This window comes from Thermobia domestica, chromosome 16, assembly GCF_964235325.1.
Source record: "Thermobia domestica chromosome 16, izTheDome1.hap1.1, whole genome shotgun sequence".
Taxonomy (NCBI): domain Eukaryota; kingdom Metazoa; phylum Arthropoda; class Insecta; order Zygentoma; family Lepismatidae; genus Thermobia; species Thermobia domestica.
In genome coordinates, this window is record NC_137469.1 from 30628241 (window position 1) to 30655775 (window position 27535).

At 36.1% G+C, this 27535-nt stretch overlaps 1 protein-coding gene across 2 annotated transcripts in view; it reads left to right on the plus strand.

Moving 5' to 3' along the window:
- Nucleotides 1-27535, plus strand: part of Nrg (Neuroglian) — a 103270-nt gene that overhangs the window by 32307 nt on the left and 43428 nt on the right. For both annotated transcript variants that reach the window (XM_081742238.1, XM_081742239.1), the window contains exons 8-14: nt 1020-1207; nt 3476-3751; nt 5705-5882; nt 12703-12794; nt 13397-13678; nt 20407-20594; nt 25691-25870. In XM_081742238.1, the coding sequence (XP_081598364.1) occupies nt 1020-1207; nt 3476-3751; nt 5705-5882; nt 12703-12794; nt 13397-13678; nt 20407-20594; nt 25691-25870 (1384 nt within the window). The remainder of the gene's footprint in view (nt 1-1019; nt 1208-3475; nt 3752-5704; nt 5883-12702; nt 12795-13396; nt 13679-20406; nt 20595-25690; nt 25871-27535) is intronic.

Consider the following 27535-nt stretch of genomic DNA (forward strand, 5'->3'; position numbering starts at 1 on the left):
GATTTACGCAATTATTTCTCGAAACTCATTCCAGTTTCTTATAGTAGCGAAACACACTTCCTCCCACAATTTCTTCTTCAATTTATATCGGAATATTCTTGCAATTTTTTTTCTATGTATAACGCTAGGCGTTTCTATGTTTCGTCAGTTAATTTTTCGTTGTCTTCATCGCTAATTAAAGACGTATTAGCTTCCATTGCAAACACTTTTTTTTTTTTTTCTCACGCGCTGCACACGGAACGAAAAACATTGATTCTTTTTATCTCCCTGCTTGGATGCACCTTGGCAACTTCTCTGCCGCCGTCGCCTCAGTGAGCGGACTTCTATAGCCAGGATAAAAGATAGTTGCCCGACAGAAAGTTGCCAGTGAGCGGTAGGCCTTAAACTCCATATAGCCTCAATGCTGAAAAGGAACGCTAAACTTCAACCAATCAAATAAAGAGAAGTAGATTGTTGTTGTTTGATTGATTGTAAGTTTAAAGCACGTTTTCAGCACCGCACGATGTTCTATGAGAATAATATACCCATTGGATTTAAACTGTAGTCGTGATTGAAAAAAAAAAAAAAAAAAAAAAAAAAAAGCCTTCCGCTGCTGTAACGGAGACACCCTCCGTTTATCTAACTTAGTTATTCATGGGCACTATAACTACAGATGAAAGTTGTCATTTTCTTTCCCCCTCTGGAAAACTGAGATTTATTAAAGAAAGAAATTACGTACTTAGAATAGTATTACGTACAAGAACTGAGCAATTATATATGTTTAGAAGCTCACGTTAATTAATATTCATCAATATAAAACACTGTTCACTTCTTACAGTATCGAAGAGCCTGATCCTCAAGAAAGTATTAACTGTTGGTGATAAGTTAATACAAAGTTCTATAACGAAAAAAAGCATTTAATTATTGAAAATTTACGAATAAATAAATAAATGGCGCTTCTCAAAGCAGATTAGTCAACATTTACGGAAACGTGATTGTATAATTACAACTCTACTAAACCAGAGTGTTTTTGTTTTCAGCCCACTACCAGAAATCAAGTGGAGTAAAAAAGGCAAGAGCTTACCCCTTCATAGGATAACCTATGGCGATTATGGCAAGAGCTTGATAATTAAACATGTGAATTTTGAAGATGAAGGCAATTATGCATGTGAAGCAAGTAATGGAGTCGGTGAGGCCAAATCGTACTCAATTGACTTAAGAGTAGAAGGTAAGTGCGAATATTCTATTGCTAGAAAGTTTAAGGTATAATTGTGAATCAAGTGCGAATTTAAAGTTACGGAATTTATCCGATTGCTTTGTCCTGAATAACGATTGTGTTTATGATTTGTGTTAGCAAAAATGAAATTTATTTATTTTCAACAAATAAATATTTGCTTGAAAGTAATAGCGCGCTCGGAAACTTACAGTGAAAAGTTTAAAGTAAATGTGGCATAAGGCATAAGTGAAATACGTGCAAGTGCAGGCAACGTATAGCGACATGACATGGTAATGGGACCAAATATTGTGTTCCTGACACAGGTGTCCCATTTCAGCCTCCATATTGAATCCAGCGCAGTTTTCTTAAGTAGGAAGGGAGAAAGTTGCACAGGACTTTTGATCAAAAATTCACTGGTGTTGGTTTCTCTACTCGATTTTAAAAAATTACTTGTTACCATGTTACATTTAAGAAAATTCGTACCCTACGCCACGAAGTGTGCTTAACCCTTTATTTACTGCAGTTTGAAACAATGAAGTTAAGTATGAAGTTATAAGGTGTTCCAACTTCAATAGAACTATAATAAAATATTTTTGCGCGATAATTATAAAAAGATCATTCGTGAATTTTTGGCATTCTGCTTTGACTCAAAAAAAATACGAACAAGAGGCCGCGGTGGCTCAGTGGTAGAGCGTTCACCTCTGGTGCTTGGGGTCCCGGGTTCAATCCCAGCCCCCGCCAAGTGAACTTTGTGGTGGACAAACACCGTGTGCGTGGGTTTTCTCGGGGTTCTCCCGTTTCCTCCCACTTTCTTCATTCCACCATTTCATTCATTACTCATCATCACCGTCTCCTTTAGCCTAACCGGCATAACCGTGGGACGTAAAACTCAAAGATTTCATTTTTTTTTTTTTTTTCAAAAATACGAACAGGTCAGAAATGTCAATTTCTTTAAATGTTCAGGATATGAGAAAACTTGTAAATCTTTGATTTTTGTGATTTCTGTAATAAAACATAACATTTGTAAATGAATTTGTTTAGTAACACTCAGGTAGTGATTTGCACATTAATTTAACACAATTTAGAGATAATAGAACCTGGTAATATTTATACATTTAAACTTACCATACCGTTTTTAGATTTTAAGTTAACCTTTCATTACATCGCATTATTTCTGGTCATACCCATAAAACTTTTTTTTTGTTTTTTCATTAACGCATAGAAAAACACCGCATATTGTATACTGGGAATGTGATCGTGAACTGTATCTTACGAAATGCACATAATTCACATGTGCGTCTTGACTTTATAAAAACTGCCCAGTAACATAAACAGTGTTCTGTATCCTCATGTCATTTGGGTTCGAAAAATTTTCCTTTTTCCTCTTTTCGTCTTCCTCGATGCTGGAGATGATTGATCCTGTTGAATCAGCGGTCTTCTCTTCTTGAATACGATGGCCATTCTCGTCTCTAATACAATGGACACGAATATGGTGGTCTCTCACTTGTTATAGGCTCCTCGTGCAAAACTTAACATGCCTATCAGGTAGTCCTCGCCTAGATGGTGAACTATTTAAATTTTATAGAAATGTCGATTCTACCGGGATGACCAGGTACGCAGAATAGAGCGTTGACTGATGCCATATTTCGCTGACAGCCGACTCGTGCACTTCTGTAGGCTATCTATTAGCTCTTCCAAAAACTAATGTGAAGTTTCATTCGTAGTTGCTGTTTCAGGGCGTCCATTTTCGGTTATCACCACCAGTTGTCCGGGAATTTCTGTGTGACGTAACTAGAGTGTTATGGGTGATTGGTCGTTTGTCTGGGTCTTCAGTGGAAGTCCGCTTGAACCTTTCTTACACTTTGTCTGCCACAGGGAAAGATAATGTTGATGCGTTCAGCTGTATTAATTGCCATATCCTTTTACTGCAAAGACAAAGAAAATGGGTAAGTACCATGTTGGTGCGGTACGACTTTTAAATATAATTTTTTCAAGGAGTAAAATGATTTTTAAACAGTCTACACCAGTGAATTTCTGATAAAAATCCTATGCATGTGAAAATGTGTTTTCAATATAACCGCTTAAAACTTCGTGTACCAAATATCTATGAAACATCGGTATAAACCTATTAAAATTTTCATTGTTCCTTCCCAATTTACCAACAACTGTAATATGATAATATGCATTTTGAATATAAGTCAAGATTCCTAGTGCAATGTAAAATGCACGTGGTTTAAAAGAAAGACTTTTTAAAAATATATGATCTAATTTCTTTTCCAGCCGTGCCATATTTTACAAAAGAGCCAGAAATCATAAATGCAGCAGAAGATGAAACAGTTGAATTCCACTGCGAAGCAAGTGGTGTTCCCAAGCCTCGAATCAAATGGATCCACAACGGAAAGCCAATAGAAGAAGCACCACCCAATGAGCGAAGAACCGTCACAAAGAACACCATCAGAATAGAGAAGCTGACAAAGGATGACACTGGTAACTACGGATGTAACGCTACCAATGCTCATGGATATGTATATAAGGATGTCTACGTGAATGTACTTGGTTAGTATATACAGAATAGTGTTTGTTCGTGTTTATGTACTTATTGTGAAAATAGAGTGCACTAGCAGAAAGTAAATACCTGCCACTACTTGTTCTTCTGTCGATATCTGTAGCACAAATTAGAATTTTAGTTTTCAGAAAAGACTTCTGCACCAAAGAAAACTATTCCTATTGGTGTACTCGCTTCGAAGTTATTGATAGGAACAGGTAGAGGGTGGCCTGAACTTCTGCTGACAATTAACCAATAGGCAATTGATTTAACGGGTTCTTAACGAGGAATGAATGTTTCTCGATGCCTAAATAATAATTAAATAAGTTAAATAATAATAATTTTAAAGTGGTGTCGTTTAGTCAGTACTCTTCGAAAATTTGTTTGTTTATAAAGTTTACGTTAAACGACTTCCTCTTCTGCTTTTGTATTTATTTTTCAAAGTGACTTTTTAAGGTGAAAAAATAGCTTTTTCTTTCTTAGTTGAGACTATAATTAAAATGATTGACTTTCCGTGATCAGTGGTGGAGTAATAATAGTAATAATGTACGAAGTAATAACAGTAATAACCAATATATATTCCCTTAATTTCATAAATAGGTACACAAGTAAGAAAACTAAGGTTGCATATGTGAACAATAACGTTAACCTCCAGTTTGAATTGTTCAAAGTCTTGTAGTATAACCCATCTAAAATTATTTACTGCTTACTGCGAGATTGTTTAAAGGATTACACACTAGTTTCAATCACATAAACACACCATATTTCGCAGTAATTATCAATTTCTTTACAGCAATGTGATACACATCTGTATTATTGGATGTCTTGTTGAATTTTTTGATAATAATATATAAACAAGTATATGGTAACGAAACTTTTACCTTAGTAACCGGATCACTGTCATAATAACGAGTAAACAAACCTTTTTATCTAGCGACGGATAAATAAACATTCACAAATCAATATTATTCATCACATTAATTATAACATTGTTTTCTTCTAATTAGGGATGGGCAAAACAGTTTTTTTTTTTTTAATAAAAAAAACAGAAACCGATTTCTAGAAAAACCGAAAAATCGCCATTTCGGTTTTTCTCCAAAACCGATTTCGGTTTTCACTGACATTGGTTTTGGTGAAAACTTGGAAAACACATAAAACTGTTTCTGTGGAAACGGAATAGGTTTCCGGAGAACAACGAAACACTATTCTGGTCAGAAATAGAACCAAATTTTGGAGGAAAAAAAAAAAAGAAAAAAAAAAAAAAACGGAACTGGTTTTGAAGAAAACCGAAACCGGATCTGGTGAAAAACCGAACCGTTTTTTTGCGCCCACTACTACTTCTAATATGTAGCTAGTGCCAGTTAAAATAGCATTTTTGCCTTAAATACTAGCTAAAATAAATATTAAATACATGTTAATCGTTATATATTTAGGCACACAAAGTAAGAACTCTTGTTATAATTAGATATTGTAAGCAAGGAACATGTTTTCAGCTATATTAGTAATACTAGTCTTATAATATTTGCAATATTGTAGTATTTTCACTTACATCTGGACAGAAATCATTGAGTGAAGGTAAAAATTACAACATTAGGATTATTATAACGTCAGTATTAATAATATACTTTCGTCATAATTTACGCTTTAGAATATTTATATAAGTATACCATCTTGGATAATCATCTAATGACCAAAAGTTATAGAAATGAAAATGTTTACAATCACGTTGCCCGATAAATTGGAGTTAACATTTCTTTTTGTATATATATATATATATATATATATATATATATATATATATATATATCTTGAATATTACTCCAGATCTTTTAACTTGTTATGCGTGTAATTTAGTTTAGTAAATAGGTTCTTAGGTGAAAATATTTTATACTTGTTGCCACTACAATGCACTGTGTGTATATATATATGCATTGAAACTGACGTAAAAATCTCCGTGTTTATAGCCCTTGCACCTGAAATCACTGAACCCCCACGCAGTGTTGCCACTGTAGACGGTAAAACAATAACACTTACGTGTAGAGTGTTTGGAGCACCAAAGCCGGAGGTAAAATGGGTGCGAGGAGGGTTGGAACTTACTGGGGGTCGTTTCAAAACTCTAGATAACGGAGATCTCGAAATAAGGTAAGCTGTTTTTTTTGTAATTATGTAATTTTACAATTGCTTGCTTCATTCTTTGTTGGTAAATTCACTTAGTTTCAGATTACGATATATATTTATATATATTTTTTCGCTGCATGTTGGTGGTGGACTAGCACTACTTCGTAGAGTTGCCAGCAAACAGTATTATCCTTTTTGCTAATAACTTTAACAGTTTTCTACATCATACAGAAAATTATTTCTCTACATGTCAGTATTTCTTAAATTAGTACACTGATTTCAAAGTTCTGACCAAAAATCGAAAACTTGCGTGATGTAACTGGGCAGGCTACATACAGAATAACGTAGAAATTAGTGCATGGGGCCTAGGTGAAAGCCCAGGCCTAGGTTTGATTCATACTTTTTCACTCCTGAATATCATTGCATTACATTTGTAATTGAGCTGCTTATTTCCGGATTAACTTTATGCCTCTCATTGCCTTAGTAGGTAGATAAACAGTTAATATCATAAGTTGTAATGTGCTTGTAAATATGAAAACTTGTTTGATATTAGATTTGCCATTTCAGTTTTAGAATGATACTTTTATTCGCTTGTATATGTTTATATTCTGAGTGAACTAACATATAGGAATATTAAAATTCTGTTTAGCTGAGAGGTGTGTCTGGCGTTTGAAAATGCTGCAATATTGTGTTGACTTTTCCTGTCAACTGCTTCTTATTCCGTAGTTGTTTTTCTGGTATGCAGGATAGAGATATCTTTATCCTTTAAAGTTAAAATGAATAGCTTTGTAAGCTTGTCGGCTTCTGAAATAGGATAACTTAATTGCAGAACAATACACATTGAATATAGGGTGGTTCACATCTTTGTTTATCTAAATCAGTGGTTCTCAACCTAATTCCTATTACGACCCCCATTTTATCACATCCTCTTGCCAGCTATCGTCGTATAATTCCTGGTTTGTAATAAGCTTATGTGGGACTTTTAATATATTTATTACGGAGAACTCACGATATTCATCTGTTTCTATAATAGTAGAATCCATTTCTTGTATATAGTGGATATAGTAACTTCCCTAAAAGAGAATGGATTAAAACCAAATTTGATCAGTTCATTCATATTACAAATATCGAATCCGATCCGTCATACTGTTTCAAAATGGAGGCCGTTTGAAACTTAATAACTCCCTTAATTTTAGGTCACATGATATAAAAAATAAAGTGATTTCTAATTTTGGTTTCAAAAAAACTTGGACAGTTATTAAAGAAGTTATTGAGTATTTTAAATGACTTGATAATATGCGTCACGAAGATAGAATCGGACATTGCCGCACTAGTGAAATCACACAATGCTCAGGTATTTCATTAGGTTTCAATTTAAATTGTATTTCAATATGCAGGTTTTATGTTTTTTAAAATTTTCAATATGCAGTTCTCATTAGTTTCATATCGTAACTCTCTTAGTTAAATTGATTTTTAAACAACTTTGCACCTGTTGAAAATGTTTAGTAGACCAATTTTTTGTTGTTCTTAACAGTATGTATAAAAATAAAAAATATGCCTATCAACAAAATTCAAAATAATATTTAAAAAATATTTTCCAGTATTAGATTCTAATTACTTTTATCTCGTCCGTTTATCTTCGCGACCCCCAGGTTAAGAAACCCATGATTTAAATATCCGTTGACTGAACTAGGTAGAGGTTCTGAAATGTTCTCTTATTCGACCTGCTATGGAAGTGTTGGTGCATTCTTGGAAAATGTAACTATTAGTTAAAGTATGTACATGTATTGATTATGATAAATGTGTAATAAATTATGTAAATTGGATATTTAATATAGGGCTATCATTTTAACAGCTGCTAGGAAATATGTCTCTACAACTAAAACAAAATTCTATTTAAAATAACAATTAAGATTTATTATTCTTTCGCAACTGCATATCTGACTTATAAACCTGTTAGCTTATAGTTCGGAACATATGTTCCACGTTTGTCTCTGTACACTTGAGAACCCTACTGCTGCTGCTAGTTTATAAAAAATAATTGTTCAGTAATAATTGGTAATACACTGAAATAGACATGGTTTCAGATCAAGAGAACCCTGGTTCCAGGAATTCACAGGTCACCCACATGGCTCTGACCCTTGTCAACTGGCCATAAATCTAAGAAAACAAGAGGCAAGAAACAGAAAAAGAGATTGCCAAATGTTCTCTTTTCTCAAGATTTTTTTCAGTCTTGAATCACTCTTTGTGTTAGTGTGTGCGGTTATAATTCGCTACAATGTCAATGTTTTTCCGACCTTGGTTTAACAATAACACTCGTAACGAGCAATATTTGGACGAAAATCCGGAGCCCGGGCCTTCTTCGCCAAGAACTGCGACGAAAGAAGATAATGTTGTAGTTGGGAGGGGAGCTAAGTTGCGTAAGCAAACGATGATGTTAGTGATTTCTTTTTTACGAAGTATCATCGATAATGGTGGTGTCTTAACTTCCAAAAGTTATTAACGCAGGCGACTGGTATTAGCACTAATACTATAAAAATAATTTGCGGGAAAATTGATGTGAAAAACTATTCGACATCAACAAAAAAGAAACTTGTAAAACAAAAGCTTCAATTTGACAAAATTGACGATTTCACTCGCGATTTATTGAGCCGCACAGTTTTTGAATTTTATAAGGAAGGCAAATCTCCCACACCGGAAGCGCTAATTGAAGCAATGAGGGTTAAGACAGCTGACACCGAATATAAGTTTCCATACCAACACACTACAGTTTATCGCCTGCTACAAAGTATGGGTTTTAAATATAAAACCTCGGTGAAAAAATGTATTCATAGTGCGCAATTTTGCTCTTTCAATGAAAAGAGAATGCATTCGTGGCTATGACAATTAATTATTTTAAAATGCTAAGTTCTCCTTTATAGATAACGTTCTTAAAGGCATCATTAAGGTATAATTAAACCGACTGTGCTACTTTCAATGAAATATTTTGTGTTTTGAATAATAATAATAATAATAATAATCTTATGGATACAACCAGCACCTAAACTCCGCCTGTGGACACTCCTAAATAATAATAATAATAATTACAATAATAATGCTATGTTAAATCTATCACAAAAAATAATAACATTATGTCTTTTACTTTTCACTTGTTTTCCTTCCTTTTTTCTTTCTTGTTTCTTCTTCTACCTAATGACGTCGGACATCTGGCAACAGCCACCAACTATCGTCCTAACAAGGGGTGGGTTGCCCTTTTGGTAGTGGTGTGAGAGAAGGCTCACATGTTTTGGAATTTCCTATAACTTCCAAAATGCAAGGAAACTATTTAGCTAAATACGTAAATAGAATTGTGTAGTAATTAGGTTAATCTTTATTCAGCAAATAGTATATATATATATGATTTTCTAGAAGAAAGTTTGCAATGATTTTCTAGTGATAACTGGTCTAGATTAATTAAGTTTTATTAAAAGTTGCCGCTGTAATCGATTTTCAATAGTTATGTAATTCTCAAATTTTAAATAAAATATTCCACATTGTCATACAAGGTTTTGCTTAGATGTTTACACGCATAGTTAATGAAATATTAAATTGTTATGTTTTTGTACATGTCATGTTAATATACATATGAACAAAAAATATGGTAATAACCTTGCATGCTTTTTACACGTATTATAACATACATCACTACTTTACTGTAATATTAGCCCATGCATAAATAGAAATCTCATATTGTATATTGTATAATTCATATTGTATAATTCACATTTGACTGCTTATAATTAAATACAGGTATTATCAAACCACAATCTAACCATCTTTTCTGGGCTACTAAACACACATATCTGTACCAGAATCAAAATAGGAAGATAATAAAGTAAATATTTGTGGGAATTATTTTCTGTAAACACCAGCAAAGAACAATTCTAAATAAAGTAAACTATTCTATTTAATAGAACTATTCTACAGTTCTATTAAACTGTAAGGCATAGTTATTCCATTGGTATTTATCTGCTGTAATCAGTATCATTCTATGGAACAAAACGGGTTTGAAGAATTTTGTCAATACTATAAATATGAAGTCATTGAATTTTAAAAAAATACACTAATTAATGAAGACTTTCTCATTCTGCCAATATATTAATCATTTAGGTATATGTAGTAAAATATTGTGCAATGCTCGGAAATACAGCCATTTCATTCTGTGGAAGGAAGAACTAAAATAAAATTAGTGACAAATCATGTTTATTATCTTTTTCCATGCTTTGAAAATTCAACTTTGCGTAGTAAAAATAATTTGAACTGCTCTATTTAAACCTCTAAAACGTTAAGAGGTTTAACCTTAATCCCTTAACGTTAAAACCTCCAAACATTTTTGTTGTCCAGCCGTAGACATCAACAGTAATATAAATTTAAGAAAAAAATCTATGACATTTTACCATGATAACAAGTAACTCAAGTAACATTTCCTTGTAATTAATATCTTTGCAAATAGCTTCTTCATTTGCTGTTGATAATATATTAAAATGTAAACTTTTTCGTTCTTAAATATATGTTACGGATGATATTTGGCTGAACGGGTGAAATAAATTATGATAATGCTTATGTTCGAAGATTACTAAGGTGTGTAATTGTAGTACATTGATCTTCAGCATCTTATTACGTATATCCGGGTAAAATTATGATGAACATACTGGGTGAAGAAAATACTAAATACACGCTTGTAATTTCGAAACAACTTGAGAGGATAGAACCATAACCTGGATTGGGTATTGGAGATTGAGTCATACATGATCGTGTGTGTCATGGCGGCCATCTTCAGTTCAGACCCGTAGAGCGTTCACCTCTAGTGCATGGAGTCCTTGGTTCGATCTCAGCTCGCGCCAAGTGAGCTTTATGGTGGACAAACACAGTATGCATGGATTTTCTCGAGGTACTCCCGTTCCCTTCCACTTTCTTCATTCCACCATTTCATTCATTTCTCATCATCACCGTCTCCTTTTAGCTTAGCCTGTATAACATTGGGAAGTAAAACTAAAAGATTTTCAGTTCAGACCCAAAATTTTAAATAAGAACGAAGTCGCATGATATCTCATTTTAGGAGTTCTTTATCACAATCGGACATCAAAATTATAAGCGGAGATTTATAAAAGCGAGGAAATATCATCTTGCAGGATGTGCTCAATATGATCGCCATGTTGCTGGATAGGTGTAATCCAGCCAATCAGTCTTTCTTTCTTCAGTCCTCTTCAACCCACTTTAGCATCTCTTTAAGTCCAGAGAGGAAAAGGTCCGTACTGCATCGCGTGAACAAGTTGCCGATTTTCACCTCGTACACGGTGGGAGAAGAAGATGGATAGTGGCTCAGTGGTAAAGCGCTCATCTCTGGTGCGATGACTTCTTAGTTCGGCCTCAGCCCATATGAATTTGTAGTGGATAACATCGTATCCGTTCGTTGTTTTTCTCGAGATTTTCCCGTCTGATTGTTTCATTTTACCAATTATTTTCGAACCGTTCAATTTCATTAATTATCATATCCCTTAGCGTACAAGGTGTAATAAAGGAACGTGAAAATGAAAGAGTTCATTTACTGGTACACGTATCAGAGATATAAAGAGAAGGAAAATCTGGGGACCGCGGCTATTACTCGATAGGATTTCTTCAATCTAATGGTCGAAGAACTTCCCGTTAAAAACGGGAAGTTGGACCTCCATATCAAAGTGCAGAGTTGTACCATCGTCTTGGAAAAAGGTGAAAAATTCAGCCTAACATGAAAGGTAATGTAGGATTAGGGTCATCATTAGTAAGTTCCTGTCGATGAACACGGGTTCCACAATCCAGTTGTCTTATACCGCACCAGAACCACCGCCCACATGTTTACTGGGATTTGTCCAAGTTAGATTTTCATCCCACCACTGGCAGTGCTTTTGCTCATTAACATCTACCTGTACCTAAAAATTTGCAACATCACTGAACAAAACTTGTCAAAATAATTGTGGGTTCCTGTTACACTTGTCCATAGCCCATTGCTGAACTAGTATCTGCATATTAGGGCAATCTTCCGTGAAATATTGTTTTAACTGAACCTTGTATGGGTGCCATTTGTTGGTATGCAGCATCTGTAGAATTGGCTGTTGACTGACACTCGTCTTCCTCGGTAATCGGTGCATATTGTGTTTGAACTTTACAAGTGTCATTGCAGTTTCCTCATTGGTAGCGGTCCTCGGATGCACTGTATGGCATATCCAACAGAGAACTTGTTTCGCTAAATTTCTCCAGGATCTGGGGTTCGGTGCTTCCGAAATATTTGCTTTTTCTGGGCAGTGCTTTATGTTCGCTCTTTATGGATGCAGTACCGTAAACTCGACTGCGATCATTCGGGCACTTCATTCACCATTTATCAACAACCATTAGGGCATTCCTCCATTACCATTACCGTGGTAGATTGTCTGGAAGATAAAACAATAGAACAATACCTCAGTTTCATAGATATTACGGTTACATAAACAAAATGAGGTCGGAATTAACTTTAGATTTGTGTCTGTGGAGAAAAGCTGCGTAAAACGATATATAATTCAACTCGCTTGCCTTTTAAAATTTTGGGCCTAAACCTGGATTTCAAGATGGTGGCTATAATGGTATTACACCGTACCAGGTACTGCCCCATTCCCATTTCCCATACGCAAAATAATGGTCCTAAACTCTCCAATAGTTTTGAAATTACAAGGGAGGTTCTTAGACTATAACATGAATAAATATCCTATTCAATACGTTGTATATATTACAGGATATTTATAATACAAGTTTGAGCAGTTAGTAGTTAATTATTGTGTTTTGATTATCACAGAGATGTAACTGCACAAGATGCCGGAGACTACACTTGCCATGCATCTAATAAGTTTGGAAAAATTGAAGAACAAGGAAGTCTGACTGTAAGAGGTAAGTAATAATTTAAATTTGTTGTCTTACAACGTCTTCTTGTTCACCTCAACCATAGATTGGTGGGCAGAATGGAAATTTTAAAACTTTTCTCTCCCTTGGAAGAGCAGTTTTATACTTTGATAAGGCCTCTTCTTCACCAAAAATATTTTTTTTTTTTTTAAATTCAGAACAAATGTGTGATCAAATTTTAGAAACTGATTATTTGCACCAAATTGAACAAAAGGAGATTTTCTAATAATCATAGATCAAATATCGATCCAAATTGAACCAAAGGAGAATTTCTAATAATCATAGATCAAATATCGATCCAAATTGAACAAAAGGAGATTTTCTAATAATCATAGATCAAATATCGATCCAAATTGAACCAAAGGAGAATTTCTAATAATCATAGATCAAACATCATCATGAAGACGGGGTCATCTTACCTCACCCAGATTTCCGTTAAGATAAGTAACCGTTTTACCAAGTTCCTTAGTAATGATCATTGTGCTAAGATATTCTTCAGCAATTTATAACATTGTAATTGATATTAATGATACAATCTTAAGTTTATTTCTTAAAATAATTTTTTTGATTCATATTGACTTTGTTTCCAGAACGAACGAAAATTACGGATGAACCAGAAGACTATGAAGTCGCTGCTGGCAACACTGCCACTTTCAGGTGCAATGCTGTTGCAGATTCACAGTTAGATCTTAAAATCAAATGGCTGAAGAATGGACAGGAGATTGATGCTGAATCAGAAGCTCGTTTTATAATTTCTTCAGATTTTGCTTTGACAGTAACGAAAACGATTGAGCTTGATTCTGGTACTTACACCTGCCTGGCAATTACAGAACTTGATAACGCAACTGCAGAAGCAACATTGACTGTTCAAGGTAAGTGAAGAATTTAATTCAACACCCTAAAGGAGATTGTGTCCATACCATTGAACAATTTTTAAAGCACTCCAAGTATTTTAGTTAGAATGTAAATGGCTTGGAGAACAATTTTAATCGATAAACTGGAAAGGTACTCACCGTGCTCCTCAGTATATTGTTGACAAAATCATGTTAAATGTTGAATTTCCACTGACATCTGTCAGTATTGTCAAAACTTAGGTAAGTAAAGGTTTTTAAGGAGTTATGCCGAACACCTATTGTTTCGTCAGTGTTAAACTTAAAAAACGTCGTTATGTCCATAATAACAATAAATAAAGATACTAATTCAACTTTACACCCTCCATTCCAAAAGAAACCGAACTTTTGAAAACAAATAGTACCACTAGTGCCATCTGTTGTAATATTTTACCGGTAGATGGCGTAGTCCCTCATTGACAACTGGTATAAATGTCATGACATTTGGATGCACAGCAACAAAGTTATTGCGTTTCAACTGTCAGTGTGTTGTGTACATCGGTCGGAAAATGAGTTTCAAACAACGAGCTGCAAAATGCATATGGTGATGAGTGTCTATCCCGTACGCAAGTTTACGAGTGGTTCAGGCGATTCAAATCATGTAGAGAGACGCTGGATGATGACGAAAGATCAGGCCGTCCCAGAACCGGATTATCGGAAGAAAACATCGAAAAAGTGCGTGAATTCATCAAACATAACAAAAAATCGTCGGTGAAAGTTATTGAAATGGAATTAGGCATTCCTCAAACAACCGCATACCGCATTTTGACCGAAGTTTTGGGCCTTAAGAAGGTTAATTCGCGGTTTGTACCACACAAACTCACCGAAGACCAAAAAGTTGATCGAATTGCGCATTGCAAAGGCATCGTTAAAAAAGCTCGGCAGGATCGAAACTTCTTGAAATCGATTGTAACTGGTGACGAGACGTGGTGTTTTGAATATGAGCCCGAAACAAAGCGGCAAAGTGCTGAATGGAGAGCGCCGGATGAAGGAACACCCAAAAAAAGTCGCTTGGTGAAGTCAAAAGTTAAGGTGATGCTGATTTATTTTTACGATTCAAAAGGAATTATTCACAAAGAATTTGTTCAGCCATGCCAGACAGTCACTGGAGAGTTTTACTTGGGCGTCATGAAGCGTTTGCTGGCAAGAATTCGTCGTATTCGGCCCGAATATCGCGAAATCGGCAGTTGGACTCTTTTGGACGATAATGCACCATCACATCGTTCGCGACTTGTAACTGAATTTTTGGTCAAAAATCACATTATTCGGTTGCATCATCCGCCCTATTCACCAGATCTCGCTCCGTGCGATTTCTATCTGTTCCCGAAACTGCATTTGGCGATGAAAGGAAAGTGGCACGCATCGATTGATGCCATTGAGAAGGCGACGACCGCCGTCCTAAAGACCATTCCAATAAAGGACATGGAGAAGTCGTTTGACAACTTGTTGGAGCGTGCAAATATGTGTATCGATGGAGAAGGGGAATACATTGATTAATAAAAATGATTTGTTCCAGAATGTACATTGCTTTTTTGTTTTTTTAAAACGTTCGGTTTCTTTTGGAATGGAGGGTGTATAAACTACCTACACTATATTAACTCCCAAATTTGTTGGAATTCCCCTTTCTTAAGATTACCTAATTTTTTTATATTAGAACCTTTGCTAAGGTTAATAATTTAATAGCTTGTGGACGTAATGTAAAGCCACATGCAGTAATAAAATATTTTAAGTTTGGGTTTTAAAAGTTTTAAAACAAACTTTAAAATTTAAAAAGAAAGAAATATGTTTGTGTTAGCTTTTCTAAAAATAAGTTTAATTGTGTAAGTAAAGCTGTTATAAGCGCATAAAATAAATTCACAAACATGATTGTATAACAGTTATATCGTAATTTAATTTTTTTAAAATACAATTGTTTACAGATAAACTTATTTTTATATTTTTTTTTATTTTATAAACTAAAAATGAAAATAAAATTTAAGTTGAAAATAAAATCTAAGATTAATATTGCCACAGGAGATAGAATGTTTGAAAATTTGCTAAATATGATTTCTAAAATGTAAATACTGGTAAATAATTATTGCCGTTTCACAAAATTTGTACAGCAGAAAATTTCTATTTGCCAGTGTTTACATCTTTTTTCTTTTTAATTATATTTAACGGATCCCCACAGGTTCATTTCCATTAGTCACTTACGAGGGTAAGCTGATAAGTTCTCGGCCCGACCCAGAAGGACTTGAGCTGCAGGCATGAAAGTATGAGGCTATTCAACATAGTCCCCTCGAAGGTCAACACACTTGGCACTTCGATGCTGCAACTTCTCCAACCCCTCCAAAATAAAGATTCCTCAAGGTCTGCTAAAAACTGTTCCGCAGCTGTTATCACCTCTTCCATCACCGAAATTTCTGTCCTTTCAGTGCTGTTTTGAGTTTTGGAAAGATAATAATTAGAAGGGGCAAGATCTGGCGAGTAAGGTGGGTGGTCAATTCACTGAAACCCTAGGTCCCTCAGAAAATCCATTGTTCTGCCAGCCTTGTAGACGGGAGCATTGTCCTAAAGAACAAGACACCGTGTCAACTTTCCCCGGCGCTTTTCTTTAATAGCGTCCTTTACCTTAGCCATCAGACTGCAGTAATACTCTGCAGTTATGGTTTGGCCCTTTGGAAGGTAGTCTTGAGAGCAAAACACCATCCTTATCCCAGCATATTGAGGCAAGCACCTTTCCTGCGGACTTTTGTGCTTTGAATTTTTTGGACTTGATTTCCGGATCAAAGTAATGCAACCACGTTTCATCCTGGGTAACAAGCCGATTCAAAAAATCGTCCTTGGAGTTCGCAAAATACCGTAAAATCACCTGCGATGATCTCAACACGTTCGCGTTTTTGATCCGCGTTCAAACATTTCGGAATCCATTTCGCAGAAAGCTTGCGCATGTCCAACTGATCATGGATTATTGACCCAACACGTTCTTTGGATATGTGCACTTTGTCAGCTATCTCCTGAAGCGAAATCCGTCTGTTGCTCAAAATCAGGTCATGAATCTGGTCCACTTTTTCCGGAGTTGACACTGACACTGGCCTGCCACACCTGTCACCATCTTCTGTTGAAAATTCACCACACTTGAAGTTCGCACACCATTTCTTCACAGTGGAGTATGAAGGGCACTGTCCACCCAATATGTGTCTCGCATGCAACCATGGATCTCCTTGGGCGACTTCTGTTGCAGGAAGAACTTCATTACACCTCGCAACTCCTCTTTGGTGAATTTGACATCTGGCTCCGCCATGGTTCATTCAATTACCTGTAAAATAAAAACCGTTGATGGTAGAATCGTGAAATTTGGTACTTAAACATATAAAAGATCATTTCACATGACATCAGTTACATCACGGTAGTACATTCGGAAGGGGTCGGGCCGAGAACTTATCAGCCGACCCTCGTAATCGTTAAAACTAAAGTTTTACTCAACGAACTTAGAAAGTTCATTACTAAATTCACAGTGTTCATGTGTGTCTGTCTGTGATTTGCGAATTTTTCAACTTTGAGCCCTCCATTCGATAGAGCAACAAAAACTATCTGAGAAAGTGATGTTTTTTTTTTTTTTTTTTTCATCTAACCGTTACCGAGATGGCCAAAAGAGTTCCGATTTCGGGAGATCTAAGGAGTCTTGTGTCGGGAAGCGTGAGTCATAGAGAGATCATATTGATGTTGATCAGTACCTAAGAGGATGGTGAACATTTTTGTACCAAATAGTAACCGGTGGTCATGGCCGGTGGCCAACTGGCGACCGTTCCCCAGATATTGGCCAAAAAAGTTCGAATTTCGGGAGATACAAGGAGCCGTATCTCGAGAATCGTCATAGAGAGATGATATTTTGCCATTTTTCAATTTTGAACTCTTCATTTTGAGCATGTGTCTTCGTAAAACAACATACCGTAGAACATTTTAACAGGCTTCCTCCTTCGTATAAATTAAACACTTTCTCATCACTCACGATTACACGGTTCCAGAAGTCTTGTGTCTTGTCGATGTGCATCCTTGCAAATTCTAAGCGAGCATGTATATGTGCATCTGTTAAGTTTGATCTGCAAAGTAGAACAAATAATATGAGTACAGTTACATGTATCTGCGCTGCATTCCAGACCTAAAGTTGTTTTCAGGTTTGTTGCAGCAGCAAAAGGGTTTTCTTCGTTAGCTTCAATAATCGAAATATTTTCGTGTTGTGTTGTCACTTGCGGTCTACTCAGTTTCGCTTTAGTTTGTAATCCCTGTTCCCCTTCTGCTTCGAATTGTTCAGTTCAATGTCTTATTGTTTCAATATCCAGGCTCATGACTCGAGCAACTTGCTTTTATATTAAACAAATAGCCTACCATCTTTGTCTTTTTATATACGTATATATATATAAGCAATTTGCCGCAGACAACAAACAGTTCTTTTTAAGTTCGTTCTGGCAATGCTCTTGGAGCATTGTCAATTGGTTTCTTTGTATTTTCACTTGGATTAGTCTTAGTATACGTCTGATAATTAGTAATCGCCGAAATTGTTTAGAACTCTTATCTTCCTCAGCGGCGTTTTCTTGAAACATGTAGAGCAAAATCATCATATTACAACACATGACATCGATCGTTTTGTGACGTAGAAATGTCAAGACACAAATATTTCTTCTAGTAATAAAAGTACAGTCGGACTCAGAATAGCAACATCGGTTTCTGCGACACCTCGCCTATTGCGTCAATGCCCAGTAGGAACAACTGATTCCTCACAAGGCAAGCGATTTTGTACATTCACAAATGCATCGAACTCGCATACGAGGCCTGTCTAAAAAGTATCCAACCTTAATTTTTTCCACGCAAATAGTGATTCTCAGGCGGCGCCACCGTGCACGGTGGAAGGAGGAACCTTAATGCGCATGCTTGAATTTTTTCACCGCGTTCGCGTGTGCCAGTCGTGAGCTGGTGCTCGCGAAGTGAGGTGCTGTTGGTAGTGTTCGTCGGATTTAGTGTTTCTCGCAAGATGACTGAACGAATTGAGCAAAGATACTGCATCAAATTCTGTCAAAGGCTGGGTGATTCTCAAAGCCAAACAATTCGTAAGATTCAGCAGGTGTTTGGAGAAGATGCGATGGGTGTAACACAAATTAAACAATGGTTCAACCGATTCAAAGATGGTCGCACATCAGTCGAGAGTGAGCAGCGTAGCGGCAGACCCCAAATTGCTCGGAATGCAGCTGTTGTTGAGCGGGTGCAAAATTTGGTGATGGCAGATCTCCGTTTGACAGTGCGGGAGATTGCAGAAGATGTTGGAGTGAGTAAAGATTCTGCACATGCAATTTTGCGTGACGATTTGAACATGAAACGAGTGGCTGCTAAATTTGTACCCAAGTTGTTGTCTCAGGAACAAAAAGACACCCGTTTTGACGTTGCACAGGACCTTCTGGACACCACCAACACTGATCCTGGGTATCTGAATTCCGTGATAACTGGAGATGAGTCATGGGTGTACGGGTACGACCCAGAAACAAAACAAGAATCGTCTCAATGGAAGCATCCCGATTCTCCAAGGCCGAAGAAAGCGTGGCAGGTGCGAAGCAAAATCAAGGTGTTGCTGACTGTTTTCTTCGATGCCCGTGGAATTGTGCATCACGAGTACGCACCGGAAGGACAAACAGTGACAAATGAGTACTATGAAGATGTTCTCAGGCGACTCCGTGACGCAGTCCGGCGCAAAAGACCAGACATGTGGACAGCGAAGAACTGGCACGTCCATCATGACAACGCCCCAGCACATTCATCCCAATTGATCCACACGTTCTTAGCCAAACATGGAATTACAACCGTTCGCCAACCTCCCTACTCTCCAGACCTGGCTCCTTGTGACTTCTGGTTGTTTCCAAAATTGAAGACGCCTCTGAAGGGATTCCGTTTTGAGAGTAGAGAAAACATAATGCGGAACACGACGACGGAGCTGAACATTCCAAAAGAAGACTTCCAGCGGTGTTTCCAGCAGTGGAAGGATCGGTGGGCTAAGTGTGTGGAAGCACAAGGGGCCTACTTTGAAGGGGATTAGGGTCCCAAATCTGTCAGGAATTCGCAACTATTTTTCTGGCCAAAGGTCGGATACTTTTTAGACAACCCTCGTATAGCGAGTCTCCCAACTCGTTATTTGTAATGTAGGCTTGATCGAGTGGTCAAATACATAATCATTCCCAACCTTCGATGCCTGAGGCTATCACACATCTCGGTTATAATCTCACACCGATAGGTCCCTTTAGTGTCGTCATAACCGAGGCCAACTGTATATATATATATATATATATATATATATATATATATATATATATATCAGTATTATCAGTAACGTTATATTTGTAAACAATTGAACTTACACAGAATCACTCTGAAACTATTTTGATATTACTCAAAACTTTCGTGATTTTTTTTTCATATTTTCTTTTTGTAAACCTATCGAATTTCATGGCGATCGAGAGTTACAAGCGCTATGTTACTTGTGATTTATAATCTAAAATGTGAAACTATGCGTATTTGTTTCTTTATTGTATTCGTATTTTGTTCTTAATACCAAATACTGTTTATATATATATATATTCTACAAGCTAGTGTCATCTAATCAGTTGCTTACGTAATAATAGCAGTTTAAATAGAAAAATACGTACTGAATTTTATAAATGACTGACGTGTTGGTTGTATTTCAGATGTCCCCAATCCACCGCAACTCTTAAACGTTGTATGTAATAGACGAGATGCAACTATTCAATGGCAGCCAATGGGTGACAATAGAGCACCAATTCTTCGCTATGAGATTCAATTCAACACAAGCTTTACGCCAGATACGTGGGAAACAGCCTTCGATTCCGTTCCTGCCACAGATAAAACTTATACAGTAAGTTTTTTTTCTTTCTTTCTTTGAAAATTCAGTCCATGAAAATTTAATTGTATAAGATACTTCAGTTTAAACTTTTGGTATTGAAATTAAACAAATTTAAGTTTTACATCTTTTACATTAACTGTGAATAAAATTTAAATTTCTTAATCAGCGAAAATTTTATCACAGTTACCAGAGTTGAACATCCAAATTGCATCTACTTATAACTCAGCGTCTTAGCATGTATTTTTTAAATTGTGCTTTATAGATGTTATCCTCTTATCTGAGAGTTTCTGGTGCATGTAATAAGCACAGTTCAAAGAATTAATGTAAATTTTACAAATTAAAGAAAAAAATAATTGATTGAATGAGAAATTAATATGAGAAAAAGGAACGGTTTGAATTAGGGATGGTCAGTTCCGGAATTTTTACTTTTCGAAATCCGGAAGGCGATCCGATTCCGGAAAATTTTGGCCATCCCTAGTTTAAACATAGTTTTGACTATTATTTAATGAAACGGCTTAAATTGTGAAAATTAATGTAAAATTTAAGGGCTTGAAAAATTTATCGATTGTTACAAGAAGTAATCGTATTCAAACAAAACTGATAATAAAAATTAGAATAAAATACCAGTGAAAATTACTTATTTTTAATATAAGTTTTAGTGTATCTCGATAAATGTATATCACATCAAAATCACCAGGTACGTATAATAATCTTTAATAATGGCGATTTCATTGTTAACAAAGTCCGTAGCCCAGACCTCAATGCAAGTTGAGGATTCCATTTTGGAAAAAGAGGTGAACATTAATCCACTTCTGTAGTGGAACCGCCGTGATTTTTTTTGAAGTTACAAAAACAGCAGGATATCCATTTTACGCGGCTTGCGAGAAAAAAAGATTATTATTATTATTATTATTTTCTTATAGATCATTATGAATTTCTTAACGGCTGTCAGTTAAAATTAACTCTTGCAAACTGTAATGGATTAAGGTTGGTTTAAAGGGACAAGTTTTGCCGATAGATGTCACTACATTCTTCGTATCTCTCTCATGTATTTTTTACCTTTCACAAAAATTCACGATTTCTCTTACAAATTTCAAAGAAGAGACTTCAAACTTTTAGAGAAGGAACTTCATAACCTATCGAAGGCAACAATCCGTGCCGATTTTTTATTTAGAATTTTCTTCATTGTTGAAATGGATATTCAAACCTTTAATAATATAATTATTTCAACAATGAACAAAATTCTAAATAAAAAAATCGGCACGAATTGTTGTCTTCAATAGGTTATGAAGTTTCTTCTGTAAAAATTTGAAGTCTCTAGGTCGAAATTTGTAGGAGAAATCGTGAATTTTTGTGAAAGGTAAAAAATACATGAGATACAAAGACTGCAGTGACATCTACCGGCAAAGCTTGTCCCTTTACACCAATCTTAAATTAAAAATCAACAAAAATTTTAACTGGCTAATTTAATCGTTATTTTTCTTAATGAATTAATTACAAGCCTGTAAATAAGATTGACTTTATTATGCCTGTATAGTTATCAAGTGGTTATAGTCTTGTCTTCCATGACGAAGTAAAATCTGTGAATTTAATTGTTATTATTAAGATATGAGTTCTATTCTGATGTTATATTTTTTCCGTACGCTGTGACCAACGAAGGGAAGAGAAGAATTCGTGAAAATTTCCAAGGGATAAATATACAGTCATAGCAAAAGTCACTTTTATCATTAACGTAATAATAATGTATCGTACATTCTACATATAACGTGTAAGAACATGTTCTAATATTTCAATTCGACGTGAAATGAACTGTGTTTAGTTTTCCCTGTGCTCTTCAGTTCTGTAACACGTTTGTCGAATACTAAAGTCCTTCACGAAGATACCATTGTTTCATTTGAGTCGTAAGATAAAATGTAAGAAATATTCTTCATCTTAGAGAAGACAATGGACATAAAAGATTTACAACGATAACGTATATGTACGTTGTATATCTTATTTAATATTCAGGGCGAAAGTGCTTTAACGTATGCACTAGCTATCCATAAGAAGAAGAAGTAAAATTATATAAAAATTGTCATGCATAATCTTGTTATATATAGAAATGTTCTATGTTTCGGTCGAGTGATATAAAATGTTCGATATAATATCTAAGTGATATATATAATATCTCAAAGACGTCATTTTATATAGAGGTGTAGTAAATCGCTGTAAAACAGTTGATGTATATTTTAAAATATAATATAGTTAAATGATTGAAATTGGTGTATCATCATTGAATACTTGTTGTAGTAAGTAGCAGCAATAATTTATACGAGTAATACTAATAAAAGCATAGCGAGAACATTGTTATTAAACATTTGTATGCATATTTATTAAAACTACCTAGCCTTGCCGTAAATACTGTCACAAGAAAGAACAGTCCTAATGTAAAGAAGACAAGTCCAGAGAAATAAATTTATTTGCAAGAAGAGCATACACTAGATACAAAATGTGCAGACGTTACTCAAAATGACCCACTGTGCGCTTTGACACAACCCCTTAAACGGCGTGGCCAGTCATCAATGGCTGTACGCACACAGTCCATCGGAAACGTGTCAAGTGCTTTGGACGTTTCGTACAAGCCATGGCCTCTAATCGAGACCACAAGGCATAGTCTAGTGAATTGAGATCTGGACTGGCCGAGGGCCAATCACTGGTAGCAATGGAATGCAGCACATTCGTTTCCAGCCATGTTTTATTCACCTTAGCTTTATGGGCCGGTGCAGAATCTTGCTGGAAGGTCCACGGTTTGTTAGCAAAGAGTGTGTTGCCTAAAGGTTTTATTGCTACTTCCAAGATGTTTTCACGATACACTTGAGCGCTTGTTTTGACCCCGTGTTCGCAGAATTGGAACTTCGTGATCTCGTCATACGACACACCTCAACAAACCATCAACGAGGATGGATGGTGACCCCGCTGAACCTTTTTCTCAACTTGAAAAGCTGTGTGAGCATACACCCTGTCATTTTGTTTGTTGAGGTGTTCTTCAATGTTAAAAATTTTTCTCATCAGAAAAGAGAATTGATTGGTGTTTTCCATCTGCGTACCTCTGAAGCAGGGCGTACATCTCACCTTCCTGTTTGCTTTCAGTAAAGGGGTTAGGAGATGTCCCGTTGATCGTCGGAAAGCACCCACCTTAGGTCGTTTCTGAGTATCCTTGATATTATCCTTTGCGGAATGTTCATTTCCCGGGACACAATTTTTTGCTTCCGAAGGAGATTTCGACGAATTCTATGCCTGATAGCCGTGGATGTCTTGTGGTGTTCTTCTACTGTGCGGTTGGCCTAGTCTTTGGCGGTCACGTACAGAGGAAGTCTCACAGTACCTTGCTAGGGTCCGATATACGAATCTCTGTGGTTTTCAAAGGTTGGAGACGTTTGAAAATCTTCGATGCTTTGTGACCACACTTGCGTAATGCAGTCACAGCTACATGGTTCTGTTCCTGACACCACTTCATCCTTACAATATCACGGACCTGCAAAGAAACATGAATTACACAATGAACAATACACAGACTGTTGACAGGAGTGAATTCACTAAAGTCTATGCGGTATAAACGCTCTGTTCCGATCTGCAACTTTTGTAATAGTATTTATGGCCAGACTACGTACTTTGGTAAATATTCAAAAAAGTTGTCAGTGTGAAGTGTCGGTATTGATGTAATTTAGGTTACGTTGCTGGGTTTTCAAATGTGAGCTCTGTGCGTGTTCTCTATTATTAAACACTCTTGTTACTAATAATCATGTTATTCTTAGAATATGACAAACAATTGAGCACTCCACTACCATCCTATCTATTAAAACCATATCTTGCATGTATTCTGACTAATAACATTTTCGACAATCGGTAAGTTCGTTTTTGGAGTATATTGTAATGTAACATGTACTTGTGTTTATAAACAATCAAACGTGCTGCTCCTGTTTGGAAACATTACTACACCTCACGTTGGATTGCTACAAGAAGCAGACCACCAGCACCACCTACAAGTCACATGACATAGGAGCAGCAGCACCACCACCGCCCGAGCGTTTATACAGGGTGTCTCAAAAATTCTCTGACGGAGGGTAACTCTGTTGCTATCAGAGCTACAACAATATGTAAGAGAGAAAACTGTCTCCAAATATGACGTTTTCAATGTAAAGTAAAGGAGATTTTTAAATCAGACGAGCCGTTTGGGCTGTACACTCTTTACGCGCCCAATGTTAAATGAAAATTGAACGTTGCAATTTACCTGGATCCAGAACACAAGTGAATGAAGTTACTGTCTGTTATGATGGGCAGCCCCAATTTCAAACGCCCCCATTCGCCATACTTTTACAAAATTTGTCCACCTCCCATCCCGCCCCTCCCCCAGCCCCAGGTAAATGGCAACGTTGCATTTTCATTTAACATTGGGCGCATAAAAAATGTACAACTCAAATGGCTCGTCCAATTTAAAAAAGTACCTTCACTTTAGATTGAAAACATTATATTTGGGGACGGTTTCTCTTCTTACATTGTATAATAACAGAGTTACCCAATGTCAGGGGACTTTTGAGACACCCTGTACAATGAAGAGGATTCAACGGACAGTCACAAGTCTGTAATTGGTCTCCCTTCCTCTAGATTGCCTGGAGCTCTAGGTGAAACCCAACCTTAAAGCCTCTAATCTGCTACTGGACTTTAGGTGTCCCTTCCATCCGACTTAGCTTGCTCGGGGCTCTGTGACTCTTAATCCCTCACTACTTGCTTCGGAGCATTGGGCTTTCCTACGCCACTCTGCCTAGCTTGTCCGGAGTTCTGTAGAGGTGTTGCCTCAAGGGTGCAAGGTTTTAGGCTACCTTTTTCTACCTCGCATTAGAGAAAGTTATAGTATTTCTGTAAATATTTTTTTATTATTAAAGGATTTTTATAATAAAGCCGGTAGTGAGAGTCCATATAAGTCGATCCACTATAATCAACTTGTTCTATTGACGACTTTTCTCAGAAGTTAGTAGTGTAAATGATTGATGATTAATAATGATATTAACTTATGCTCTCATTAAAAAAAGTAAAGGCTTTTTAGTAAGGAATTTTGTATACTTAATTAGGTTGCCATGAGTCCGTGGGCAAACTATACATTCAGGGTATTAGCAAGGAACAAGATTGGACCGTCCTTACCATCATCTCATTCGGACATATGCACAACACAACCAGATGTTCCATACAAGAATCCGGATAATGTAGAAGGAAGAGGCACTGAACCTGATAATATTCAGATCACCTGGACGGTAAGTATATGATTACTAAAAAGGCAGAAATAGCAAGATTTCCATTTCCATTTTTAATTTCTGTTATGTTTTCAAAATTCAATTCTTTCTACTAAATTTCCTTTCTCTCAGTAATTGTCAAATAGGGTGAATGGCTGGAAATCATTCGCAGTAGGTACAATGTGATTATTAAAGATTTAACTAAAATGTTCTGAGAATAACTTTCAAGCGATGATTAGTTCGGTGGGAATCGATGTAAAAGAGGTATCTTCTAGATTTTAAAAGATGTAGTCCACTATTGAGTACTTCTAGGAAAGTCAGACATTATGGAGTAGGTAATATTCTAGATGTAACCTCATGTAAAATATACGTCTTTTACAACAATTCTGTTTTAAGAATGGGAACGGACAGGCTCTCGAAATGAATTATGTTTACAAATAATTGTTAAGGCTTCATTGTTATAAAAACAAATTGGAATTTGAAAATGTATAATTTTCTTTTGAACATCAGTGCACATAAAAATTACAATCTTTTATTGTTTTATAGCAGTCATGTACGTTACACATAGGTACTAGGTGTTTTTAGTATACAATTGATGTCCAGTTCCGCCATACCGTAAATGGTGCAAAATGTCACCTGATTAAGTAGAGGGCTTATTAATTGCTGGTATCCAATTTCTTCCATCAAAATTTCACATATCCCTGCCGTGTGTGGGTTGGTATTGCCTCTATGGATCACCAAATTCTTAGATTGGCCAATCCTGGGATTTCGGTCCTGTAATACAGATCGTGGTCGGTCTAACCGTTGATGATAGAACTTCGTAGTGATTGCCTGGTTCGATGACAGTTAAAAATTAATTATATCCGAATATATTCCAGCAAACACATCACTTTGGGACGCTTAAACTGTGCTGTGTATAAGTATTAGAAGTCCTCTATAGAATGGCTGTGTCCGTCCGTCTGTCAACAAGTATCATAGCAAAAACGGTAAGAGATAGCTAAAATCGTCCTTTTAATATGAATGCAGTGTGCCAAGAATAGGTTTCATCTCCATCCTTAATCCTTTGATTGAACTAGAAGTAGTAGAACGTTCATTCAGGTTCATACGCTCGAATCCACTTCTTATGCACACTTGCTAACTGATGAGACCTCCACTTTGCACAAGTCATTCGCATTTGCAAATCCTATCGTATAATGGGAGACATTGTCCATACAAGAATACCCGCATGTGTGAGTAATTTCTGCAAAGATCAGCGCCTCTGTTCCGATAAATACTGTATGATCACGGCTACTGACACTTCGATGTGAATCGACATGAGACTCCACAACACGATGTATTACCAGTTCCTACGCGTTCACGTGTTAATGCATTAATCCAATGCTTCTCATAGCTTCACTTGACATCATTGCCGTTTATGCGCTGATACTTTAGAACACAGACATTAACCATTGATAGTATTGAGAGAAACATCTTCTTGTGACCTTCAAATGCGAATAGTGGATTTTCATTTTTGCAGCTCTTTAGGCATTACCGTTGTGCATATAATTCCGAAAAGAAGTAGAGAGAAACTGGACCGTATGAATAAAACAGAAGCAGATGCTTCAAAGCATATGCTTTTATAAAGGTAACCAAGAAAGTTCTGTCGATTTTTCACCAACCACCTTCGAACATTGATATGTTACCTAA